The following is an 18804-nucleotide window of genomic DNA, read 5'->3' as shown; positions in this document are numbered from 1 at the left end:
ATGTCGTAATGCTTTTACAGAATAAGGGAACATCACTGTCGGTTTGCAGTCTCAACGTTTGCATCCGCGTTCTCGAACAAGCTCCGTTGAACCCCTTGAGAGCTATCAACGGACGCTCTCGCTATACAGAGCTATATCATAATTGGGCATCTGGCTGGTTCAGTCCGCACCATTTCTGTAGCTGCTCGACCGATACCACAAGCAGTGGGTCTGCTAGTCAAACCACGTCAAAGCTCACTCTGCAGTGACCCCGAGGTCATGCCTATACCGCCTTCAGGGTCTCTCCTACCTCTGACCTCTCTGACCAAGCCCTTTGCCTCCTCAACCTCGTAGCCGTCCATGCATAGCTCCTCCGCCAGCCGCTCTGCGCGTTCCAGATCACCAATCTTGACAGAGTATCTCGCAAGCCACAACCTCGCCTTTGAGGTCGTAGCCGTTGTACCTGTCCCAAAGCCGTCTTCTGGCCCAGCACCTTCATCTTCGTTGTCAGAACCTTGCGACGCGGAGTCTTCCGGCGAGGGAGAAGATGATAGCACCTCGGTATCATCGTCACCTCCAGCGTCACCTTCTGCATCATCAACCTCCATGTTCGCAGCCTCCCCGGCACGCATTTCGGAAAGTCTCGCTCTTCGCTCTTCGGCAGCAGCATTACGCCTCGCTTCCTTCCTCTGGCGCTTCTTGAACGCTTTCTCTGCCTTCAAGACCGACTTGTGACTCCCCCCTGTCTCCTGCGCGACGCATAGCTCCATGTATCGAACCGCTTCAGCCTCGCCCTCGGGACCAAGTCGCTCATACAGACTGGCAATCTGATATAGCGTCTCGGGATCGAGAAGTTTCCGACCAGCCTGCTGCTGCTGCTGTTGCGATTTCGTCTTTGGCGTCGACTTTCCGCGTGAGGCACTGGGAGCCACATTGCTGCTCACACTGGCGTTTGCGTTGAAACTCGACTGCACGGAATTTGACTCTTCGAAATAGGTGCCCGCAACCAGAGCCCGTTTCAATGCCTTGATTGCCTGATCGAGCCTCTCCATCTTCGCATAGCAGGTGCCGACGGCCTGCCACATCTTCGGATCGTAGGGTCTTAGCCCCGCAGCACGCTGGTAGTAGTACAGTGCGTAGAAACCCATGTCGAGGACTTCGTAAGCCTGGCCCAAGCCGTACCAAGCGCGATAATCCTTTCGGTTGACATCCACGGCGCGCCGATAGCTTTCAATCGCGGCGTGGGTGTTTTTCAGCTCAATGTACTCATGACCCATCAGTGTCCATGCGGAGAGAAAGCTCCTGTCCAAGGTCAGGGCCCGGCGGAAGTACATGACTGCTTTTTCGTGCTGCGAGCACAGTGAGTAATAGTTTCCTACAACGCAGCATGTTTCTGGACGGAACTTGTCGACCGAGGTGGCGAGATGGGCGAGGAAAGCGAGGCGAGGGCGGTCGGCCATGACGTAGAGAATGTTAGAATAGTGGTCTAGCCCGTCGAGGCGGTGGGGATGGGTAACAAGGAGGTCTTGAAATATGGCGGCTGAGGATTCGTATTCCTTCGCGTGGTAGTGGCTCAGAGCGAGCTGGGTGAGCAGGAAGGTCGACCGGGGGAAATAGTTGAGCAGGGTGCGGAGGTAATTCAAGGTGGTGTATTGGTCGCTTGTGGAAAAGAGGTCAACACTCGCGTATGCCTGGTACATGATACTCATGAGGTTTTGAGGGAGGACAGACGGGGAGAGCTGGGCGTTCAGGTCATCGATGGAGGAGAGGAGGGAGGCTAGCTCTTCCCATGCGCCCCAGTGGTAGGGATTGACTCGGACAGAGCGAAGGAGCCATTGCTGGGCTAGTTGTTCTTGTCTCGACTTGGACAGGATGATGCCGTAGAGGTACTCTAGCCAGCCTTGAGAGCGCTTGAGTTGTGGATCCGCAGCGTCCCGGGCACCAAAGTACGCTTCCAGTCCTCTTGCCAGGGCGGCTAGTTCTCGATTGACTGTCTGTCCGTTATCCGCGGGGCCCAAGACCATCTCGCTCTCTTCGTCCTTCCGCTTCTCTCCGGCGAGATATCGCGCATAGAGAGCAAGGAAGAGTGATTTCTGGCTGATTTTGGGAAATGGGTTCACTGTGGCTGTATCGTTGTGTTTCGACTTGCCTTTTCCTCTGGAGGGCGTGGATGTAGGTGTCCGTCCTTTCGGTTTGTCGAATATCGCCAGTCCTCCAGCTGGTATGGCTGGGGGTAGGAATACGGCGGCACATCTATCAAACTCTTTGGTGTCAAAGAAGGCTTTGGCAAGCAGGTATTTGGGTGCTTCTTTAGCCTCCAGCGCCGCCTCTTCGGGGTCATCGTAACTGGTTGTCAAACTGCGGTATAAGGATTGCGCACTGGGCATGTCGTGCATCTGGGAGTCGCCATCTGTGTAGTCTGCTTCAGGGAGAGAATCCAGCATCTCGGCTGCCCTGGCATATCAGTCAATGTCTGTCCAACCCGCCGAGTAATTACGCACCATTTCGACGACTGGTATAAGCATCTTTCCGAGCACTTGATGGCCGCCTCAGTTAACCTGTCTCTTAGCTCAGAGATAACCTCTGTGTCGAGCTCGCCTACAGAGCCAAAGCTCTCCTGCTGTCGAGGGGCCATGGTGACAGCCTGGTAACGTCCCCGGCGGGAGATGGTATGAATGGATGTCCTCGTGTGGTTGACCTTTTTCCCGAGCCAAAAGTCCCATGTCAACAGCGCGTCTGCGGGGAGGTTCGCGCGACTCCGCAGTTATGCAAGGCTGCCAACTAGCCTTGTCAGAGGGCGCCTCGAGTTCATTCTCATGATAAAGTCCTCACCTTTCGTTCTCTCGTTTGCCTGTGAGAAAATAGCCCGTACTTCATTGCTAGGAGACTCACTATGGATATCGCACAGAAACTTTCGCGGCCGGAAAATAAGCCTATCTCCTGTATTGAGATGCATACTTGTGGAGAGCCCACCAGGATCGTAATCGACGGATACCCGAATGTCACGGGTACCCTTCTAGAGCAGAGAACCCAGGCTCTCCAGACGCATGACCACATCCGGAAACGACTCATGCTCGAACCACGGGGACACTACGATATGTATGGGGCAGTCCTTCGTCCCGACACCGAGCTGACACAACTCGGCCAAGCCCATATGGGCGTGCTCTTCATGACAAACAACGACTATTCAACTATGTGTGGCCACGCAACGATTGCGCTCGGAAGGTTCCTCCTCGATACTCATGACCTGAACACCTTCCCTCGAAGGAATGATATCATTTGGGACCGCGAATCGCTGATTGCAGATCTCAATATCCACGCTCCGTGTGGCCTTCTCCGACTAAGAGTCCCTGTCAGTCCCGATGGGAGAGCTTCGGATCCCAGTAAACCGGTATCTTTCGTTTCGGTGCCCTCCTTTGCCACCGGTCTTCAGGTTCCTATCAGCATCGGGCATCCCTGGCCGCAGTTGGAACAGAAAGATGTCCCTGAAGCGTCAGTATTAGTAGACTTTGCATATGGCGGAGCCTTCTATGCCATCGTCGATGCCTCTAGCCTTGGCTTCATGGGGCACTTACAAGATGTCGACATGCAAGAGCTGAGCAAGGCCACGGAACGTCTCCTCCTGAGTATACGTGAGCAACCTAAGCTGACAAGCTACTATCAACATCCCGAGGAGCCTGACCTGTCGTTTCTGTATGGTGTCATCGTGACAGACAGCGTTCTTCGGGAAGGTAGCCCTGTCTCGAGCGCAGAGCTGGGCGTCTGTTTCTTTGCAGACCAGCAGGTTGATCGATCACCTACCGGTAGTGGGGTTGCTGCTCGAGAAGCCCTCGCATACTGCAAAGGAGAGCGAGGCACCGGATCAACATGGTCCTATCATTCATTGGTGTCAAACCGCGACCTAGCACCTCCTTTCGTTGGCACGATTGAGAGCGCCGGCGGCAGTCCAAAACAAGTAAAAACGGCCCCAGTACACGTTCGGGTGAGTGGGCAGGCATTTTATAGCGGCTTCAGCACCTTCTCAGTGGAGCAGGAAGATCCACTGGGTGATACAGGCTTCGTCTTCACGAAGCTGGCGCTGGGGTAATTAGAGAGAGGTGCTGTTCAGAAAGAGTCTTTTATGAGAACGCTGGTCAGCACTTCTTTGACCATCGTGGTCGCATGAATGCTCGTGCAAGACCCAACGACGGATGCCGTAGCATATGGACAAGCACTGGCCCTGCTCATATGGTTTGAGATGTGGTCAACTTCATACAGTCCAAGGACAGTCTTTCATACGGCGGAGCTCATAAAGACCATACGCAACCCCTTCAGCCGGCTGTTTGCGCCACTGACGCTGTCCTCGACTCCCTTACCCGAGAACGTGTCCAAACCGAAGAATAATTTGAACCGCTCAGGCCTCAAGGCAAAACCTACAGTAGACCACAGTGGACACAGTATCGTCGCAGATTCTCACTTCAGGCGCTGTGCAACAATGAATACCCACTGAACACGCGGTCTCATCTCGCATCCGCCATGCACCAAAGCAATCTCTCGTCACCCTCATGAACACGTCTACGCCATAATTGACAATGTCAAAGTACGTCGATTCAGTCCCGCAATGTAACCAGCAAATGGGAGACTAACGAACCACAACAGTAATCGGTATTCCTCTCTCAACCGGCGCGCCGCTCCGGCCTCCTCCCTCTTCCAAGACTACCCCGGCTCACGGCCCTCATCATCCTCCTCCGCCCAACGACCCTCCAGTTACGCATACTCCCAGCCCTCCGCATCCTCCTCGTCCCCTTACCTAAATCCGCACCCAAACTCAAACCCGTATAGCCACTCAAACGGCTCGACGACGCCCTCCGGCGGTGGTTTCCGGCCCGCAACACCCAATTCGCGGGGCCAATACTCCGCCTCGGTGCTCGAGGAACTCGAGTCCCAAAATGAAATCACCCAGACGACCCTCCTCAGCCAGAAGGTCTCGCAGCTCAAATCGCTCACTGTGGCCATTGGCGATGAAATAAGAGACTCCAGCGCCTTGGCGAGCCAGATTAACGACTCGTTCGAGAACACGGGCGTGAGGTTACGCGGCACGATGCGTCGGATGCTGAGGATGGCCGAACGAACGGGCGTGGGCTGGAGGGTTTGGCTACTCTTCTTCGTGGCCGTCTGGGCGCTCTTTGCGTGGGTGTGGCTGTTTTGAGAGGAGCCATATAAACCGAGAATAAACGCAGAAAGCGGGCCGAGAGGAGAGCACGGCTCAAATCAGAGTCGGAAATGCATCAATGACAAACAAGGATTCGAGGATCGAGGTCTCGACATGGCGAGGTCCTCCGTATCGCCACGGCCTGAAGGACGCGAGACGTGCCGAATAAAAGGAAAGGGACGAGTGCAAACACTGCTCGCCTCGCCGCATGGCACGCAGCAAGAACAACCACTACCGCGGGCCTCGACTTATCCCCAAAAAAATTGACCATGTCGCGCTTCAAGAGCGAACCTCAAGTCGGGCACTTCCGCGGCATCGCACGGTCTATTCATCAAACCATCCATCCTCCCAGTCTCCCCCTTCTTGGTTGGAAGCCACCTCTCGCAGAAGCCAGGCAACCCTCGTCTCGACTGTGCATAAACTACTGTATTAACCGCCACGTGTATCATCGCATTCAGGAACAGTGGCCGCAAAAGGGAAGGGACACTCGCGCTAATCCAGTCGGCCTGGGGCATCAGCATGGCGTTGTTGGAGTTTTTTTGCATGTTTATGCGTCCTCCCAGCATCGGTGGATGCCGTGCTGGCGAGTTGATGGATTTCAGGGCCACAGGGACGAATAAATGCACAGAGTTTGTCGTGTCGGATATCGCTGCCCGGTGTGAGGACGAGTTTGAGGAATGGGGAACGGACCTGTAAGTTGCTCGAACAACGTAACAGGCTCCAGACAGCAGGCACAACTGGATTTGATCGTTGAGCCAGCCTACATCTCCGCTGCGTGTGTGCGTGTACAGTATTTGTACTGGGATGGGTGCTGGTGTTGGTATATGTATAACGCGTGCGAATACTGGGACGGATGAAAGCCTCTCTCATCGCTTCACTCGCCATTGCTGTCTGGTGGAGGATAGTAAGATACCTAGGTATACATATTGTAGTCCTCAGTACGGAGTACTGCATCTCAGTCCGCCGACCCGTGAGCATTCCTCCCGTTCCGCCACGCCCCTCTGCTCAAAGTTACTTACTTACTCGGCCGCCCGCCTCCTCCCAGCCAAGAACCGCCCACTCCGTCGTCTGCCGATCCTCCTTCCTCCTTGGTCTTGACTCTGTCCCTGTCCTTGAGGTGCGCTCGTGCTCGCGCCTTCAGGCGTGTCCCATTCCCCTCCACCCACTCCACCTCCACCTCCGCTCCCGCTTCCTCCGTCGCCGCCATTGGAGGCTACGTTTGGCGAAGAAAACAAGCCACCACTGGAGGCGGACGTCGCTTGTCCCCCTGTCTGCGCCTCGACTACAATATCGGCAGCGGCACCGGCACCAGGATTGCGTCGACGAGTAGCGCGCTGGAATAATGTCCTCCTGGCGCCAACACTCGCGCCTGCACTCGTATTCGCACTCGCACCCGCACCCGCACCCCCATCCCTGGAGCCACCGACGCCTAGAGTAGCAGCCGCGCCGTCGAGCCAGTTCCGAGCTGCAGCCGTGCGGCTTGGACTTGTATTGCCGGCGCCAGTCGCACCGCCTCTGCCTCTAACCGCCTGTGCTTGCGCACGAGGTATTCCTCTAGCCGGGGGCGCACGGATCCGTCTTCCTTGATCTATGGTTTCCGCCTGCGCAGGGGCGCGGGCACGGGCATGCTCGGGCGCGACAAATGGGTCTGGTGTGGCGCCCGCATCTTCGCCTTCGATATCGGTATCGACTTCCTCATCATCCACATCCACATCCGCATCGAGGTCGACGTCAATATCAATCCCAGCCGCAGCCGCGAGGGGAGGAGTATCCAACAGCTCTGGGGTATGGGTCTGCTGTAATTGGTGGCGTGTGGTCGGACGAGCCAGATCGGGACGGTAAGGTCGTTGTCTGTTTCCCGAGACGATTCGAGCGGCCCGCGTCGATACGGAGCGTTGTGCCGCCGGGGTGAACCGTGCATTGCTTGGGATGGCCACTTCTGGTGTTGCCTGAGAGCCTCTTTGACGGGGCATGGTCTGAGGTTGTGCCGGCGCCTGGTGAAGCCTGTCGTCCGGCGAGGGGCCTGTGATCCATGGTCCCGAAGAGCGTGGCGCCGCCGCCGTACGAGCTGAGCTCCGAGGCGGGAAGTGAGGGGCTGCTTCTCCTCCTCCTCCTCCTCCTCCTCCTCCTCCTCCTCCTCCTCCTCTAAGGCGACCGTGCCCTGACTGGCCTGGTGGGGGTAAAATGGAGATGTCCATCTCGCTCTCCTCCAGTTCCGTGTCCGTATGTTCCCATGCTTGGTCATCATCTGCATCGGGCACATCGTCGTCGAGATCACGGTCTCCAGACAGCATACTACGCTCAGGACCATGGACGTCGGCTTCGTATATTTCATCTCCGTCAAGCATGGAGTTGGCGAGATCTTCTGCTTCGTGCTCGTCGTAGTCGTATTCGCTTCCCGACAAGGGGACTCGCACCCCCGCAACGGTCGCGTGTCTTGGATTTCCGCGGTCAGGGTGTCTCGGTGGGGGCGGCAATGGATGAGGAAGTTGGTCCTCATCGTCGGTATCCGGCTCTCTTCGCGTATCGTAGACCCAACCTCCATCCGCGCCCGCGGGAGAAAGAGGCTCATCGTCATCGTCTTCAGCGTCCTGATCGTCTGCGTCGGGGATCTCGTCGTCCAGATCTGCCGCCATGCCCATCTCCATGCCATCCTCATCTTCGCCCTCCTCTGCCGCCCCATCCTCTTCATCACTCTCATAGTCGTCGGCGTCACCATCAGGGTCATCTGCGTCCGGGATGTCCTCATCCAGGTCCCTTCCTTCTTCCCCTTCGCCCAGCTCCTGCGCCCTCGCCATCCTTTCTTGCTCCTCAGTCTCCAGCGCTAGCCGCTCCTGCAACTCCACCTCGCGGAGCTGTCGTTCAACCTCCTCGCGTTCTACTTCCTCCTCGCGACGACCGAGCATCGTCTTCGCACATCCAGCGGGCTTTAGCCAGCTGTAACCGTACATGGCGATGGCCATCTTGCGCTGCGAGACAGTGCGTTCGTCTGTCGAGAGCGCGAGGAGCGTGTTGTTGCGGGCGTTGTGAGCGGCATTGTGTTTTTGGCGCCGGTGGTGGTGGTGGTGGTGATGTGCGGCAGGAGTGGATGTAGGTGCATCAGGCGACGGGGCAGTTATTGGGGGGAAAAGAGATGACGGTGGTGGGGGCAGAAGGGGAAGAGATGTTGAGAGGAGCATCATGGTGATCGGGCTGTGGCTGGTGTAGGCTGTTGTTCCAAATCTCAAGGTCTCAAAGCTTCTCTGGCTGTCTCGATCACTGAATGGAGCAAGCAATTGATATGCCGAGTTCGCTGTCGCAGATGTGGTCGCTCCAGGCGATGATATTATTGTGTTGGGGAATCAAACCCCGACGACACTTCAGGGTGGCAGGAGCGGTTTGAAGCCGAGCCAGAACATGCAATGTCTCAGACAGTGAATGTGCAGAAGCCAGTCGGGATGGTTGAAGAGTTGACAACGTCTCACATCCGACCCTTACGGCACAGCGATCTGTTTGCTTGGACAGGGTTCTGTGGTATTGCGAAGATGAGAACGCGACTCGACGGCCCAACAGCGGTCGAGTACAGTGTACGAAACGATCAGTTCAATCTCTCAATCAGAACGTGAAACCACCAAGAGCCTTCTAGACTTCCCATGACAGAGAGTTGGGGCGTACCACTTGTGTTAGGCTGATAAACCATGCGATTGTGACCTGACGTGTGTGTGCAGGGAACGACGACGTCGAGCGCTGCCAAGAACCCGGAAAGGGAAAACATCAACATCCACACCAACATCATTTCAATATCAAGATCAACATCGATATCGACATCGACACAAAAGTAACGACAACCAACAACGGTGTCAGCCGTAGGAAGTACACTCCATCTCTGATCATTATCTGTTTTAAATTGATATCTGGTCCCAATCTCTCACCCCATGGACCAGAACCCACCACCTAAAAGTTGTTCTCACCGGTGTATCTGAACTCGAGTAGCTCACACATCACGCAACATATTCTCGAACCCTGCTGCCGAGGTATTGTCCACCTTGGGAGAACGTGGCGATGGCTTGATAGACGCGCTCTCCTGCTCGGAAATGCTTGAGGTTCACGGTGGAGTCTATTTTTGACCTTTTCAAGGCGACCTCTTGGAAACCCGCAATCGCGTCGGGGTCAAGCCTACGAAGTACGCATCCATCTGCGACATTGAAACCCACAATAGAACAATTTGAATAATATCATTTAACCTGCTATCTACCGCTGACGTATATTGATACAGTTTCATTGGCAGTGTGCAGCGCTCCTTGGTTTGATTCTTTTCGGTTGCGATCGTCTCCATAGCAGCGTCTTTCCAATAACGCAAATGAATGACACCAGACTGTGACCCTTTCGAGAAAACCCATGCTGAAACAAATATCCGTGCTCATGAAACGATCGTAGGTGTCGAAAAATCGTCGTTCGTGGCAGGTCCCATGTACATTAATCTCGCTCGTCGACATTCATAATGCGCTCGTCAGGGTATCGTTGACACAGACTGATGCGCCCATCATGCCAAAACCGTGAAACAAAAGATTCATGGAAAGCCACCACAGTACTTTTTGGGTTGCGTTTCGCTTTTCCATGCAAGCATTAATCGTCCAGTTACTCAAGCACCGACCTTAATCTCAGTGCCACGTTTAAAGTCCTCGGCCGAGTGCGCCATGTCATGACCCTTGTGCGCCTTCGATTCCTTGGGCGTTGGTACAGCATCATGTTGAGCACGCTGAATGATGCCTCCCGTCACTGGGAGAATAGAGCCTTCGCCCATCAAGAAGCTGTCCACCTGCCGAGCACATTGGCGACCTTCGTTGATACCCCAAACGATAAGGGACTGACCACGGCGACAGTCACCCGCAGCAAAAACGCCTGGAAGGTTGGTGTTGAACATGTTCTTTGGTGTTTTGATGTTCTTTCGCGGGTCGAGCTCAACTTGGCCTTCAAAGAGACGGTCATCAGGACCCAAGAAACCCATGGACAGCAGGACGAGATCTGCCGGGAAATATTCCTCGCTACCCTCTCGGGGCTTCATGTCCCACCCACCAGTGGCGCTCTTGGTCCAGTCCACCCGGTTTGTGTTGATGCCGACAATGCGTCCGTCCTTGACATCAAAGTCCTTCGTCATGACGCAATATTCGCGGGGATCTTTGCCGTAGTGTTGCTTAACTTCGGTGTGGCCGTAGTCGACACGGTAAATTCTCGGCCACTGAGGCCAGGGGTTGTCGCGAGCACGCCCTGGCGGTGGCTGAGGGAGGAGCTCGAAGTTGGTGATGGACTTGGCTCCGTGTCGCAGAGAAGTACCGATGCAGTCGTTGCCGGTATCACCACCTCCAATAACAATGACATGCTTGTCCTTGGCGGAAATGTAGTGGCCGTCGCCCAGCTCAGAGTCGAGAAGCGACTTGGTATTGGCGTGCAAAAACTCCATGGCAAAGTGAATACCCTCGGCTTCCCGATTCTTGATTTTCAGGTCGCGGGGAACTTGAGCCCCAGTAGAGATGACCACTGCGTCGTGTTCCCGTCGGAGGGACTCGAGACTGACCTCCTCATCCGGACCGACCATGACACCCGTCTTGAACTGGACACCCTCGGCTGCCATGAAATCAACTCTCCGCTGCACAATTCTCTTGTCGAGCTTCATGTTGGGAATACCGTACATGAGCAGACCACCAACACGATCAGATTTCTCGTAGACGGTGACGGTATGTCCGACGCGATTGAGCTGATCGGCGGCAGCAAGGCCTGCTGGACCAGAGCCAATAACAGCGATCGTCTTGCCAGTACGCTCCTGCGGTGGGTCGGGCACCATCCAGCCCATCTCAAACCCTTTGTCGATGATGGCGCATTCGATGGACTTGATGCCAACTGGATCATCGGTGATCCCCAGTACGCAAGCACCTTCGCAGGGAGCGGGGCAGACACGACCGGTGAACTCGGGGAAGTTGTTGGTCATCAACAAACGGTTGAGAGCATCCTTCCATTGATCCTGGAGTTGCTGTTAATATCAAGAATACTGCTCAATACGAACGGGAAGTGAGCACTTACCTGGAAGACCAATTCATTCCACTTGGGAATGATATTGGAGATTGGGCAACCGGTATCAGACTGACAGAAAGGGACACCACAGTCCATGCATCTGGCTGACTGGTACTTCAACTCATCCTCGTTGAGGCGGGAATTAAGCTCAGCCCAGTCCTTGACCCGGGTCTTCGGATTGCGGTACTTCTCGGCGCGGCGAGCATATTTCATGAAGCCCCGCGTCTTGTCGAGCACGAGAGCGGCCTTGTGCTTGGCCTGGTCAGCATCTCCGTTGACACCTTCCTCGATGTCCAACATGTTCGCCTTCTGCTGCTTGGCTTCTTTGTCATGACGGATTTCGCGCTGTTCCTGGTGGAGATTGCGAACAGGATTACCTGGCAGGATGGGCAAAGGATATTCTGCTTTCTTAGCCTCTTCAGCCTGTTTTGCTTGCTCTGCCAACACCCTCTTGTAGTCGGTAGGTAAGACCTTGACGAAGCGCGGAAGGGCTCTGTTAAATTCGAGCAGGATGCGAGCCGCCAGCTCGGAACCAGTGTAGTGATGATGGTCTTCAATCATTCCTCGCAAGAATGCAATCTCTTCAGGTGTCTCAACGCCGGACACCTCTACCATTTCCATGTTGATCTTTGAGTGGAAGTCTTGGTTCATGTCGAGGACGTAGGCAATACCACCCGACATACCTGCAGCGAAGTTGCGACCCGTACTTCCCAGCACAACAACTCTGCCACCTGTCATGTATTCGCAGCCGTGATCGCCAACACCTTCAACGACTGCGTTGGCACCTGAATTGCGGACAGCGAACCGTTCGGCAGCGACCCCTCTGAAGTAGCAGGTGCCACTTGTTGCACCGTAAAGACAGACGTTGCCGATTAGGATATTCTCCTCGGCCTTGAACACAGCACTGCGGGGAGGGTAGATAATCAAGCGTCCACCCGACAGTCCTTTGCCGACGTAGTCATTCGAATCACCTTCCAGCTCCAGAGTGACGCCGGGCGCAAGGTATGCGCCGAACGATTGGCCAGCAGAACCTCTGATATTGACGTGGATAGTGTCCTGCGGGAGACCGGCCTCGCCGTATCGCTTACTGATCTGGTAGGACAGGGTCGCACCCAGTGCACGGTCGGTGTTGACAATGTCAGTCTCAATTCGACATGGCAACCCCTTCTCCAAGGCAAGCTCTGATTCAGAGATGAGTTTATTGTCCAGCCGGGTGTGCAATTTGTGGTCTTGCTTTCGGACGTTGTAGGTCGCTACACCGGGACGGATAGAGTGGGCAGGTGTCAATATGAGGGACAGGTCGATGTTTTGTGTCTTGCCTGTGCGAAGGTCTTCGCGGACTTTTAGGAGTTCGGCTCGACCCACCATTTCGTTCACTGTTCTCAAACCGAGCTGAGCCATAATGGCGCGGAGTTCATTTGCAACATAGTAGAAGAAGTTGATGACATGCTCGGGAGTGCCTCCGAATTTCTCTCTGAGCACAGGATCTTGAGTAGCGATGCCAACTGGGCAGGTGTTCAGACTGCGAACATGTGTTAGTAAGTACAATCAGAGCAAAAGGGAGCGTGGGGACCATGCGTACTGGCACTTGCGCATCATAATGCAGCCCATGGCTATCAAAGGCGTCGTCGCGAAGCCCCATTCTTCAGCGCCGAGTAAGCAGGCAATTGCAACATCGCGGCCTGTTCGAATCTGGCCATCGGTTTGCACGATGACACGACCTCGGAGATCATTCAGCACGAGAGTCTGGTGGGTCTCGGCAAGACCAAGCTCCCAAGGGAGGCCGGCATATTTGATACCAGTCCACCTCGAAGCACCGGTGCCACCGTCATGGCCAGATATCAAAATGTGGTCAGATTTGGCCTTTGCTACACCGGCAGCAACGATTCCGACTCCCACTTCAGAAACCAATTTGACAGAGACTCTCGCTCTTGGATTGGAGCACTTGAGATCGTAAATCAACTGCTTGAGATCTTCAATAGAGTAGATGTCGTGATGGGGAGGGGGGGAGATGAGACCGACACCAGGTGTTGAATGTCGAGTACGCGCAATTGACTGTGACACCTTGTGGCCCGGAAGCTCACCGCCCTCACCAGGCTTGGCTCCCTGGGCCATCTTAATTTGGAGTTCGTCAGAGTCGGCAAGGTAGTTCGACGTCACACCGAAACGACCAGAGGCGATCTGCTTGATGGCGGAACGCATAGAGTCGCCGTTCTCCATCTTAAGGCTGCGCTCCGGATCCTCACCACCTTCACCAGTGTTGGACTTTCCGCCCAGCCGATTCATAGCCACAGCAAGAGTTGAGTGTGCTTCCATAGAGATCGAACCGTACGACATGGCACCTGTGACGAACCGTCTAACAATTTCCGTCCAAGGCTCCACTTGGTCGATCGGAATAGGTGCACGTTGATCAAAGTCGAAGTCGAGCATACCACGAAGCGTACAATGCTTGATTTGCTCATACTCGGATAGGGAGTAAGCCTCATATGACTTGTCGTTCTTTGTCCTGACTGCATCCTGAATATTTGCAATGCTGACAGGATCGTTGATGTGCGGCTCGCCGCCGTCACGCCAATGATATTCGCCAGACTCGGCCAAACCAGGGATGGATCTGATGTGTCGAGAGGGATAACCCTTCTCGTGCAAGGCAAAGGCATCCTGGGCAATGAGCTCGAACGTCATGCCGCGGACTCGAGTAGCTGTGCCAGCGAAACAACGGTCAACGACCGTATCATCGATACCGAGAGCCTCGAAGATCTGTGCGCCCTTGTAGGACTGTAGAGTGGAGATGCCCATCTTGCTCATGACCTTCAAGATACCGCCATCGCAGGAGGCCTTGTAGTTGGCAATAATTTGCTGATCAGTTAGCTTCTTCTTGATGAGCCCCTGGCGGTTCATCTTCAAGATACATTCGATAGCAAGATATGGGTTAATACCATCAGCACCATAACCCACTAGTACACACATATGGTGCACTTCTCTTGCTTCTGCAGTTTCAACAAGCAAGGCCACTCTGGACCTCCACTTGTTGCGGATCAGGTGGTGATGAACCAAACCTGTGGCAAGGAGAGAAGACACAGGCACTCTATCCGCCGACATGGCCCGATCAGACAGTATAATGACCTTGTCGCCTTGATCGATTGCAGCTGTGGCTTCATCGCAGATGTCGTCGAGGGCCTTCATGTAGCCATCAATGCCTTCCTCCTTGTCAAATGTGATATCAATCGTCCTTACAGACCAATCTGGGTTGAATTTCTCAATATTCTTGATTGCGTTCAGCGTCTCGATCTCGAGGATTGGCGATGGAAGCAAAAGTCGGCCACATTGGGATTCATCCATCTCCAGTAGGTTACCTTGAGGTCCGACGTAACATTCGAGGGACATGACAATTGCTTCTCGGATTGGGTCAATGGGAGGATTGGTGACCTGGGCGAAGAGCTGTCTGAAGTATTCATAAAGGAGTCTTGGTTGCTGGGCAAGGGCCGCAAGAGGTGCGTCGTTGCCCATGGATCCGAGCGCTTCCTTGGAGTCGGCAGCCATAGGACCGAGTAGGAGACTGACCTGCTCGAAGGAATAGGCGAAAGCCTTTAGTCTAGCATCCTCTTGAATGCTCTCATCGGAGAGTTTGTAGCCTAAGTCGACCTCTTTCGAGACGGCGTCCACAACGTCAGGCATCTTCATCAAGAGCTTGTTCAGCCACTGTTGGAAGGGCTGCCTGTTTGCAACTGTGGCTTTGAGTTCGGCATCGTCGATGATACGGCCAGCCTGTGTGTCGACCAAAAGCATCTTCCCTGGCTGCAACCGACCTTTGATGATTACTCGTTCAGGTTCGATAGCGATCGTACCAACTTCAGAGGCGCAGATGATTCTGTCGTCGTCGGTCACATAGTAACGGCATGGTCTGAGACCGTTTCGGTCAAGGTTGGCACCGCAGTAGCGGCCATCGGCAAAAGTGAACAGCGCAGGACCATCCCATGGCTCCATCAAGCAAGCAGCCCACTCATAGAACGCTGCTTTGGCTGGATCTATGGCGGAGTTACCCTGCCAAGCCTCGGGAACCATCATCATTACGGCCTCAGGCAGGGAAAGGACCCTATTCATCATCAAGAGCTCCAAAACGTTGTCAAATGCAGCAGAGTCAGAGCCTCCATCTTCGACGATGGGGAAGAGCTTCTCGATTTCCTCGCCGAACAAGTCGGACTTCAAGACACCTTCACGAGCTCTCATCCAGTTCTTGTTGCCTCTCAAGGTGTTGATCTCACCATTGTGTGCGAGCCATCGAAGAGGCTGTGACCGATCCCAGGAGGGAAATGTATTGGTTGAGAAGCGAGAGTGAACCAGGGCAAAGTGGCCCTCGTAGTCTACTGAGACCAGATCATGAAAGTACTGGTACACCTGAACGGGGGCTAATTGTCCTTTATAGACAATGTTCCTGTTGCTCAAAGAGCAGACATAGAACCACGGTTTCCACCGTGCATCGTGTGAGACTGTCTTCCTCAGGATGTACAGCCTTCGCTCAAACTCTGCATCGTCAAACTGTTCGGGGTCGGTGTTCTCGGGCGTATTGCCAGTGCCATATGCGGAGGCGAGGACGACGAAAGGTTGCAGTATAATGGGCTCGCGGGATAGGGCAGCAGGTCCAAGCAAAGTCGAGTCTCGAGGGACCTCTCGCCACCCTAGGGTGCGCAGGCCCAGCGATTGAGCAGCGTCCTCGAAGCTGAGGGTGGCATGTTTCAGCATCTCAGTGTCGGGCTTGAAGAAGAGGTTGCCGGCGGCATATTGACCCAGCGGAGGCAATTCCACGCCAACCTCGCGGGCAAAGTTCTTCACGAAGAATTTGTGAGGGATGGATGTCATGACACCTGCGCCGTCGCCATCTCGAGCGTCTGAACCCACAGCACCCCTGTGGGTCATGTTACAGAGGAGATTGCGTGCTGAAAGCTGTCAGAGACGAACCAGTGCCGGGTTTTGGAGCGAATCTTACCATCGCTGATGATTTTGTGGCTCGCTTTGCCTTTGATATTGGCAGCAAAGCCTACACCACAGGCATCTTTCTCGAGGCTAGGGTCGTACAGGCCTTGCTTCTGCGGCAAAGCCTCACCCCAGCCATAGCCCTTTTCGGGCTGATATGGAGTGTACTCTTCCTGGACCTCTTCAGTTGCGATCTCTTGTTGTCTTCTTTCCTCGGCGACTGAGCCCATCCTAGGGTCGACGAGCGACAGAGCTTTGAGCTGACGATCGAAGACGTGAAGGCAGGTGGCAAGGGGTCGTGCGTATAGCTACTCTGACTTCAGATCGACCGAGTCGACGAGTCGCTGTACACTGCTGGTTGACAGCGACAAGATGCTCTAGTTTCCTGGCAGCAAGGAGGCTGTCTCTCTGTGAATCGAGCTCCTGCAGCTGAAGGAGTGCTCGAAGGGGACCAGGTGGATACAAGAGACTGCGAGCAGGACTGAGAGACAAGGACGTGGAAGGGCTGAGGGTGGGCAAGTGGAAGAAAAGAAAGATGCTTGGACTCCCGAAGGCGAAACGAGCAGCAAGCACCAAGTGTGGGGTTCGATTTTCAAGCAAAGCGCAGAACTTTCTGCGCTCGTCACTGTCTGAACGGGCCACTGGAATTCCACACAATGGCGGCCTTCGCGGGAAGCCGATCCAGCGTCGGTAATTGGACCTCCCGCTGCTAGAGGCACTGAAGCCAAGATGCACTTGATGCTTCACTTGTCCCGAGCGCAAACAAAAAATTTCGTCCCATCGTTGCAAACACTCGCGGAACAGTGCTTCTCGCACCACAAGGTGGGTAGACTGTAATGGTGGGGGCACGCCTCGGATGGCCTCTGCACCTTCTCCATGGGCAGCTCTCTCTACATCTCGTCATTGGCGCGTTGGCTCTTATCCAGCACAGTAAACTCCAGCTCTCCATCATCGTGCATAGAGTCTGCATATGCGAGAGTTGCTGATAACGGACAGCTTCATCCAATCACCATGTCGCCTTTACTACTAGATTACCTTTCGAAATCTGAGCAGCGAATTTGAGCCCGCTACCGGCGTGCGACTCTGCCTCTCCCGGGTGTATTTGTGCCCTCATCCGTCCAGTTCCTGTGTGTCATAGCTGCACTCCACTTGTAGAGTCTAGATGCGCAATTACCGAGATCCATTTGCTTGTGCTTACACTACCTCGTGCGAACAGTCAAGCTGAAGGAGTGAACTGCGCAAGGCTCCCCGTCGGCCTTGACCGCGAGTCACTCCAATGACTCCGTCCACTCTTGAGGAGCCACTCTTTACACACCTGACCAGCAAAGCGTCTTCCGGTTTCGCCCGGCCGTCTGGACTCTGGAGGCAAAATTTTTCTATTGCTTTCGTCGGTTGTACAGAAAACTACCTAGGTACTTTGTGGGAGTGCTAAGTCCTTGCTGACACCAGGACGGCCGGCAATGGGGGTAGAGATATCGCGCATTCGCACATGCTTCATCATCAGTCATGTACGTTCCGAAACTTCCAAAGTTGTCACGAAAATGTGTCCCTGTCGCAAGTATGGAGTACTGCTGTCGTGTGGTGGCGCGACCACAGATTTAAAACCGACGAAAGCGCCTCAGCATGTACATATGTACCCCACGCCGGGGCTGCTGCCAGATGGTAGCAACCGCGTAACAAAGCCATGAGAAGGGTTCGCCCTGTGCCAGCTAGGGTAACGTCGCATGGTACACGTCCATTCTAAGCAATCCAGTGCCATGTGCAATTTTCCAGTAATCCCAACGGACAGCATGGTCGGCAGCATCGTAAGCCAGTGATCTAGCAGTCCATCTGGTTGCCCAGCTCACCACGACAGCATCGAACCATGACTTTATTTGGCCGCGAGCCAATGATCAGAGACAGCGCCACAGGCCGAACGTTTGATTCGAGCATTCGCCTTTCCCGCACGCAGCAGCACTAATATGGCCCTTCCGACTTCGGACAGGGTGGCACTCAATCTTTGGTGTCATCAATGACCCCTGGTCCTAACTAAGCCCTGCATGCTAGTGGAATAATGCATCAAGACGCAATACCTTCGAGCCGCATTCAAATCCAGCTAACTCCATTGGCTGTTCTCTCGAATAGAACTATCGGACCCTGGATACTGGCTTCTTTTGTGGAACACGACCCCCCCACTAACTTGCTGCATGCCGGGAACAGTTGCCACTGAGACTACCCTGGGAAAAGCTACATATCTTGCCTGGAATATCCTCGGGTCGAGGTTTCGTGCTTGATCATGCCGTCTTTAATGCAAAGCCGGCCTCCGTCCATCGGACCATATTTTGCGGTTTGTCGCTCTTTGACTACTATGCGGCATGCGAAGCTCATTGCTCAGTGTGGGTTCTATCATCCGTTCAAGGACTGACCGATGCAATCCTGCTTCAGGCGGTGAGATCGAGAGCATTCTATGTGTTGACGAAACCGAGATTCTCGTTCCGACGGGGCACTTTTTCCTCCCTGCTCCTACTTTCTCTCAATCTCACCCAGCGTATGCGCATCGAAATGGGCAGCGTTGTTGTTTATTCTCCAATATTACGGGGAGCACCATCCTAGTTCACTTCGCCGACGATGGAGCC

General features: G+C 54.5%; 5 protein-coding genes across 5 annotated transcripts; 2 read left to right on the top strand and 3 right to left on the bottom strand.

The window, feature by feature from the left end:
• Positions 1-227: 227 nt before the first annotated feature.
• On the bottom strand, positions 228-2614 carry A1O7_04769 (anaphase-promoting complex subunit 8; the record flags this gene model as incomplete). Its single annotated transcript, XM_007758779.1, has 2 exons — positions 228-2433; positions 2481-2614. 2 exons carry the CDS (start codon positions 2612-2614, stop codon positions 228-230), a joined length of 2340 nt encoding a protein of 779 aa, XP_007756969.1.
• A 258-nt stretch (positions 2615-2872) lies between these two features.
• A1O7_04768 (uncharacterized protein) lies at positions 2873-4066 on the top strand (the record flags this gene model as incomplete). Its single annotated transcript, XM_007758778.1, has 1 exon — positions 2873-4066. One exon carries the CDS (start codon positions 2873-2875, stop codon positions 4064-4066), a length of 1194 nt encoding a protein of 397 aa, XP_007756968.1.
• A 484-nt stretch (positions 4067-4550) lies between these two features.
• A1O7_04767 (uncharacterized protein) lies at positions 4551-5167 on the top strand (the record flags this gene model as incomplete). Its single annotated transcript, XM_007758777.1, has 2 exons — positions 4551-4558; positions 4618-5167. 2 exons carry the CDS (start codon positions 4551-4553, stop codon positions 5165-5167), a joined length of 558 nt encoding a protein of 185 aa, XP_007756967.1.
• Positions 5168-6189: 1022 nt separating this feature from the next.
• Positions 6190-8133, bottom strand: A1O7_04766 (uncharacterized protein; the record flags this gene model as incomplete). The annotated part of the gene is made up of 1 exon (XM_007758776.1): positions 6190-8133. One exon carries the CDS (start codon positions 8131-8133, stop codon positions 6190-6192), a length of 1944 nt encoding a protein of 647 aa, XP_007756966.1.
• A 1658-nt stretch (positions 8134-9791) lies between these two features.
• On the bottom strand, positions 9792-16419 carry A1O7_04765 (glutamate synthase [NADPH]; the record flags this gene model as incomplete). The annotated part of the gene is made up of 4 exons (XM_007758775.1): positions 9792-11168; positions 11228-12740; positions 12801-16152; positions 16203-16419. The coding sequence occupies 4 exons, from the start codon at positions 16417-16419 to the stop codon at positions 9792-9794; spliced, it is 6459 nt and encodes a 2152-aa protein (XP_007756965.1).
• Positions 16420-18804: the final 2385 nt, after the last annotated feature.

This window comes from Cladophialophora yegresii (genome assembly GCF_000585515.1).
Source record: "Cladophialophora yegresii CBS 114405 chromosome Unknown aczIN-supercont1.3, whole genome shotgun sequence".
In the NCBI taxonomy this organism is placed as follows: Eukaryota; Fungi; Ascomycota; class Eurotiomycetes; order Chaetothyriales; family Herpotrichiellaceae; genus Cladophialophora; species Cladophialophora yegresii.
This window is presented reverse-complemented; position numbering and strand designations above follow the sequence as displayed.